At 39.9% G+C, this 7,489-nt stretch overlaps 1 protein-coding gene across 3 annotated transcripts in view; it reads left to right on the top strand.

The window, feature by feature from the left end:
- Positions 1 to 1,496: 1,496 nt before the first annotated feature.
- The window catches only part of NKAIN2 (sodium/potassium transporting ATPase interacting 2), a 533,834-nt gene continuing 527,841 nt past the window's right edge, over positions 1,497 to 7,489 (top strand). For all 3 annotated transcript variants that reach the window (XM_039325494.1, XM_039325476.1, XM_039325485.1), the window contains exon 1: positions 1,497 to 1,607. In XM_039325494.1, coding sequence (XP_039181428.1) covers positions 1,554 to 1,607 — 54 coding nt within the window. In that variant the 5' untranslated portion in view covers positions 1,497 to 1,553. The remainder of the gene's footprint in view (positions 1,608 to 7,489) is intronic.

Raw genomic sequence — 7,489 nt, 5'->3', positions numbered from 1 at the left:
GCTGCTTGGCAATGGGACCTTTCAAACAGAAATGCAAGAAAAGATGCCAGTTCTGTCTATAGAGATATACATATTTGCAATCGATAGGGATGGGTAAAGAAACCGGGCGGGGTAGATGGGAAGCGCAATATAAAAGAACAAGCAGCCACACTGGCAACCTCTTCTCTCTTTCGCTGTTTCTCGGGCCGAGGTGGCCGCTAATCAAGAAGGGAGCCTGATTTGGTGCTGGGCACGCCTGCCTGCTTTCCTCTACCTGAGCTTGCTTCTGCAACAAAGGCCCAGCAGCCGGCAGTAGAGAGCACCGCGTCCACTTCCAGAGACAGCCAACGCCGCTTCCTTAGTTGGGGAGAAAGGTACCAGGAGCGGAGCCAGCAAGCTCCCTGACGTGCCCCCAGAGAGCAGGCAGGTGGCGGCACCCGGGGACCTGTCCTTCTGCCAACCGAGACCGCCCCTCATTTCCCTCTGACGGCTGTTGCAGCAGCAGCAGCAGAAGCCCAGCCAAAGCAGCCGCTCTCCGGGGGCGACTCCCCCTTTCTCTCTCTTACGTCTCCCCCTCCCCCGAGGTTCTTGTATGCAATCCCGCTCAAAAGCACCGCAACAGTCTCTCAACTTCGCGGTTTCCGCCGCGACGCAGGCGGGGGTGGACGCGACACCGAGGTGCCATTTAAGAAAAGAAAGCCTGAGAAGAGAGCAGAGGCGAGGGGCCGGGTGTGCGGGTGAGAAGGAAGATGTTCCCGAAGTCTAGGGCAGAGCTAAGGACATAAACGGATTTGAGAGGTCTTCCCCCTATTCCCACTTTTCCTTTCTCGCCTTCCATCCTCCCTCCCCACCGCCCCGCGGGCTTCAGACTGGGATGAGCAGGGAGCGGCGGCGGCGGCGGCCGTTGCCTTGCAAACATTGAGAGACAGCGCCTGTCATGTTTCTGTGCAACAGCCAGCTCCCTTCTCCTCCTCCTCCTTCTGTTGCTGTGCTGCATTGGGAATAGCCGCGTTGCCATTGAACGGAGGGACCGAGGCAAAGAGAAGCTCTGACCGAGCGCTGACAAGAGGTTTTGCTGCCGTTGTCTGAGGCAAAACAAAACAAGGAGGGATGCTGGTTAGCGAGGCGTGAGAGAGCGAGAAAGCGAGAGCGGGAGAGAGTGTCAGACTACAGAAGGAGCGGAGCTCGCTTGCTTCTCTCTTTCCACCTGCCCGGATGGCTGGATGGATCAAGAGCTGAGCCCGGCTGGCGAACAAACTTGCAAAGGCCGTCGGATGCCTTCGGGAGACGCCGCCGTTCTCGCTGGATGCCGGGACACCATTTCCGCCCGCGCCGCTTTGCACAAGGGGTGGGAGGGCGCCGAAGGCGATTGTTGGCGCGGCGGCTGCTGCTGCTGCTAACGCGATCCTGATGTCCGCTCCTTCCCGGGACTCAATGGCGGCGGCGGCGGCGGCGGCGGCAGATAGGAGCCCCTTGAATCCTGCCCAGGCTCGCTTAGCCTCTCCCACCATCTGATTGGATACGGCTGGGCTCTGCGTGGGACTGCGGGGCTGCCGCGAGGGCTCGGAGAAACCATGGGTTACTGCAGCGGCAGGTGCACGCTGATCTTTATCTGTGGCATGCAACTGGTAAGTGAGTAGCTGGCTGCTTCTTTGGCTTCCTTTTAATTGTCTCTGCTGATCCCCTCCCTCCGTTCCGAAGACTCCCCTGCGAAAGAAAGTATAAAGGGGGGGGGGGTTCAGAGGGATGTGCTAATGCGAGGAAAGCAGCAGAAATCAGAAGAAAGGTATGTAAAGTGTGGCAGCACTGTAGGGACTTGCTAAATGGATTTCACGTGAGGACGCGGTAGATTTTTGTTTGAGGTTCCAGTTCTATGCTCTTAACTCGGAGTGGGCTATGTTCTGAGTGTGGAAAGCATTGTTACAGTGTTAAAAAGTGAGACCTCTTTTCCACTGAAGGCCCACGAACTCGGAGAGATCTAGGATCTTTCTAAAGCTGAATGGTTTTTGAAAGGGAATTGGACTTCGGGAAATTGCCATAGAAGATGTAGTTTAGGAAGGCGTGAAAAGTTAACTTATCTTCAGGGAGGCTTAAAGCAAGAGACTTGGAATTGGTTCTTCTTAATTAAAACGGGTGAACGCTTTGTGGTCGTGATTATAAAGTGGCTTCAGATTATCAGGTGAGAGGCAGTGCTTAGGGATTAAGTTGTTTTAAAGTGGGTGGTAAAAGCTCAAATAACTGGACCGTGTAATTTTATTGGAATGATGAAACTGCATTGACCACAGATTGAAAAGGAGATAACTAGCAAATCAGTTTCAGTCTCTGACCTTGTGTGTCTGAAATTCCAACTACTGCAGTTTTGCTGAATACTTTGACTGGTAAGTGAAAAGATGTTTCAGAGATGCAGTTCGAATTAGCCAGTTTGTGAAGATATCTTGATTGAATATATTAGGCGGAACAGGTTGTGAAATAGTTTCCTACAATTGCAATTCTGTCCTATTTGCATGGGAGTGGATGATTTGGGCTTCTGCGTAGAGTCTAATATAAATGAGTGAGAAAAGCAATTAACCTTGAGAACAGGAACAAATTTTCTAATAGTTGGTAAGATACCATTTAAGGTGCTTTATTTTCTTGAAATGACAGGTGGTTAAAAAAATAGTCTGGGAGAAGAAAATGGCCAATGATAGGTGCTAGTCTAGGAAGGTGTTTCAGTGAATCTATCAACTCTCAGCTGCGTGTGGTGGTATCTAAATCTTGTTCAGAATAGTGTTTCTTTTGCTTATTTATATGCAATTTCTTGGAGAAATGCTGCCTTAAAAGTATCAATATTTGTTATATTAAACTGTTTGAAGAACCTAGAAAAGGTTATCAGTAGCATGTATTGGTTGGCTGTTTCAAATCTTTATTTTCTTCTTCTATTTCATGTAACCAAAAAAGTCAATATTCTGGTCTTGTCCTATGGAATCAAACTGAAGAATGAGTTAGTTCATTGTAACCAGATGTTTCTGGGAAAAAAGAGAATGCTATCAAAATGCTCTATTTCCTTCTTTGTCCCACACATCCAATATTATTGGGATTGGTTTCCTTGTCTTTTTGGCTCAACATAGAAGGACCTATGTACATTACCACCAATTAGTTTAAAATGTGCCAAAGTTTACTTGAACTGAAATGGGACATGACATAAAGTTGTAAAGTTTCCCTGTTTCAAAGTTTATGAAGTACAATACTAGATAAGGCCTGTAATATATTGTAAAACTTCCCTAATTTTTGAGTTCACGACATTATTTTAGCTCTCTTGGCTCCTGCTAAGCAAATCTTAGTGCCATATAGCATTGATCTATTAAAAGAGAGAGGAGAAAACTGACAGTTTGATAGTTCAATTGCTTTATATCCTTGGTCAACTATATGTTACATATATTCCAAATATTGAATACTGTTGAGAAATATTTTCTTCTTTATTGGATCACTTTTCATTGTTTACTCATGAATCATTTCACTGTGATTGATCTGTGCAAGACACTGATGCATGTGAGCATGTATTGTATTACAACGTTTATTATTTTTTATTAATGATCCCTGGAAGGGTTGAGAGAAACTTAACTGTTTTAGACTTTATATTTTTTCAGCATGCACTAAGAAATTAAAAATGTGTATAAGACAGGAATCTTCAGAAACATACACACATTGATTCAAATACATTAATTTATCAGGCGTTTTGTGTTTTTCTGTTGTTTTTTTGTGCAGTTGCTAAGTACATTTCAGAATTTCTGGACTGACAAAGACTACCTTCACAGAAAGAGATAAACATATATTTACTGTATGTATCCCTGTTCGTGGATTGTATGAGGCAATCTATGAATACCATACTTTTAGACCAAATGTTTATGATGCAATAAAAATTTTGTAGTTTGGAATTGTACGGGTGGAGATCAAAAAGTTATAATCTTCCACTTACATATTTTCCCACCACATCTTCTGCCTTTTTTTTTCTTGCTGTTAAAAATTCATTAAGGGAAAAAGAAGAGCTGCAAATTGACTCTTGATTGATAGTGCTGGTATGAAATCAGCATACCTAGGGGTAGCAAGGGAGCTGGACCAGGTCATCTCTGCATTCCTTCCATTAACTATGCTTGCTATGTATTCAGTTCATGATCAGTTGCTGAGAAACGCACCCCTGACAAGACAGATTATAAAATAAAACATAAGAAATAAAAATAGTTCAAAGACAAAACAAGATTTGGAATGTAAAGGGGTTCAAACATTCTCAAGTTTACATACAAACTGTTTTTCATGATTGCACTTTTTAAAAATGTACTTCATAGTATCAAGATATTAATCACTGATAGTTGGTATAAATTGATGAGATCAAAAGGTTTTACATTTATATATTTTATATTTTTAAAGATAACTAATATAAAGTAAAAGAATATACATAAAAATCAGAAAATAAAAATGGAATAGGAAAAATAAGAATGTAGTAAAGGAAAATAAATATATAAAGAATTCATCACAAGTATAAACAATTTTAGTAATTAATCAATGCATAAAATACAACAAATGAAGTCTTTTCCCCATATCCCCTTATCTATGAACAAATCCTTGAAACCTCATTGTTCAGTCCTGATCAGGAACAGTCCATTAAAGGTTACTGGAGATAATATATCTATTTTAACCTTGGTCAAATAAACCAATTTTATCTTCCTTTTACTTTTAACAATCTTGATCTTTAGTCCATTCAAGTAATAGCCTAGAATTCGATTTCTTTTCATTTTTTTCTTTGTCCCTTATTACAACATTCTTCAGAGCATTAGCAAACCTCTTTTGTAAACCTGATAAAATTATCTAGGTCATCATCTTGGTTTGTTATTTGTATATTTCTTCATCATCTTGGTTTGTTATTTGTATACCCATTTTAATTATTAAGACATCAGTTGGTTTCTTTTATATATTCAATATAGCATCTTTTTCTATGTAATTTTTGTAACCTGTCATTTTTAAATCCACATTCAGAACAGTCACAAACTTGTCATAGTCTCTCTATAGAGGCAAGCACTCTTAAAATTAACATCTGAGATCATTGTTCAAAAGTATCCTTCAATATATCTAATCTTGCAATATTTTTCCTCTTTTTTTATTGGTCACATTTAGTCAAATTAGAGAAATTTCAGTATTCTTGCCTTTTAATTGTAATCTTTAATTCCTTCTAGTTCTCCCGACTTACAGCCATTCATTTAAAGACCATTAAAAGTAATGATGGTGCTAAAAAAAGGGACTTATTTATGAGACTTATATACCGCTTTAAATGCAAACACTCTCTAAGCGGTGTACACCAGTAAGCAATGTATATATATATTTACATTGCCCCCAACAATCTGGGTCCTCATTTTACCTACCCCGGAAGGATGGAAGGCTGAGTCAACCTTGAGCCGGTGAGATTTGAACCGCTGACCTGCTGAACACAGTCAGCTAAAGTGGCCTGCAGTACTGCACTCTAACTGCTGCGCCACCTCGGCTCTTATGACTGGTCCTCACATTTACACTGTTGTAAAGTCCATGTGGTCACATTATCAACATTTGATAGCTTGGTAATTGGCATGTAGTACAATAGTTGAAGCACTCTAGTGTCATGTGACCTCCATTTCCAACATTCCCAGGGGGCTTCCAGCGAGCAAAGTCAATGCTTAACGACCGTGGGAATTGCTTAACAACTGTGGTGGTTCACTTAAAACCCCAGCAAAATAGGTTCACTTAATCACTTAGCGATAGAAATTTTGGTCCCATTTGTGGTTGTAAGTTAAGAACTACCTTAGTATCCAATCTTCAAAGTCTCATCCTATCATGTTTTTTAGAGAACTCAAACAACAATATTTTCCTATGGCAAAAATTTTTATAGTTAATTGCAAAATGTTATTTCAAATTCATATGGACCCTCCATTTGTAACTTTCCAAAATCAAAATTCTAATCCCACTTTTTCTGTTCATTTCAAAAGATTTTTTTTAAAAAAAATAAGCTTGTATTTAAAAAATTTTTCACTAAGGATTGAAGGACACTCATCTGGTGCTGTAAAGCAAGTTGACCCAAATCTTCCTAATAACTGAAAAGCAGTTAACAAGCAATATTTATAAGTGATTAGAAAAGGAAGTATGCAAACCCAGTATCTCTTTTGAGGGCACCGAATATGGTTTTAGCAAGATGGTTATTCTCTCATCTCCTAAAGCTCTAACCTCCGGAGATTACTGTGTTGCCATTTCCATGCAAGTAGCAAGTGTCTGGAGCACATAAGGATGATCTCAAGTCTTCTCCTTGTCCAGAGAAGAATTACTGCAAGCTCTTCATTCTTTTAATAGAGTCATCTTCTGTTTGCCATTTCTTTCATCTTAGTAGTTATAGGTTTCTCTTTCCTTGTTGGTTTATCTGTTTTGTTTTTTGTTTGTTTCTTTTTGCTTTTCTGCTCAGCTGCATTTTGCATATACTGGTTTTTACTGGTAAGTTGCCCAGAGTCATTTGGTAAAATAAAATAAAGGCATTTTTGGAAGAGGCTGTATAAAAAATTGTCAAAATAAGGGAAAATGCCTAAGAGCATGCTTCTGTCCATTTTGAGATTTGGGTGTCAAGAGAAACATAAAAGTTGAATTTGGTAGAGATTATATTGTAGTAAAATAAAAAGAGATGGGCTCAAGAATAAATGAGTGCTAAAGGAATAGAAATCAAATTAAAATTAAGTGACCAGTACAAGAACAGTACACCAAGATGATTTGGTCACGTAGAATAAATGAGTGGGAATTGTATCACAAATTGCCAAATCCAGGAAGAAAAAGTGAATGGGTTGAAAGGGAGGGCGAGGACTGAGTAAGATACAGTTGAGGGAGTGAATCAGATTTTCAAAAAAGGGGGTGAAGCTAAAGAATAAAAGGCAATGTATAAAGTGGTGCATGAGCTACTAGAAGCTGAGATGCCTTCTAAGATTAGATTTTGTTATGGAGAAATATAGTGAATGATGGTGATGTGAATTAGTTTCAATTAATAGTTCCTTTTCCTTTTCTTATGCCTCTTATTTCCTTGATTTATTATTTCTTTGTTCTTTTCTGAGTTTTGCTAATGTTGCTTATCCTGAAAGAGAACAGATTGATAAGATTATGATTGGCATGTCTTTTTTAAGGAGACAAATTGCTAGCCACTGAGATCATCTGCATGTATATATAGAAAATACTGGATTCAGAAACCCTAATGTGTGCGTACCTGTTTGTTTAGAGTAAGTTTATCCTTATCCCCAAATGTTGTGAACCTACATTGAAATCAGCAATGTTTCTACTTAGTTTTAAATTTATATTTAGCTGGTATATTCTCCAAATGTCTATTCATGATTTGCTACCATTCTAGACCTACCAGATGGAACCTTGAGGTATATATTGTGTATTACATATATTTGTAAGATTTTCAGTTTTCTTCAATTTTTTTATGGCTCTTTAAAAGCCCAGAAGTCAAGTTGGGATACTTATATTGTCCAAT

The sequence above is a fragment of the Crotalus tigris genome, unplaced genomic scaffold (genome assembly GCF_016545835.1).
Source record: "Crotalus tigris isolate CLP2741 ecotype Arizona unplaced genomic scaffold, ASM1654583v1 scf7180000017611.44802233496:7321179, whole genome shotgun sequence".
In the NCBI taxonomy this organism is placed as follows: Eukaryota; Metazoa; Chordata; class Lepidosauria; order Squamata; family Viperidae; genus Crotalus; species Crotalus tigris.
Note: the sequence above shows the minus strand (reverse complement) of the source record. Positions and strands in the feature narration are given on the sequence as shown.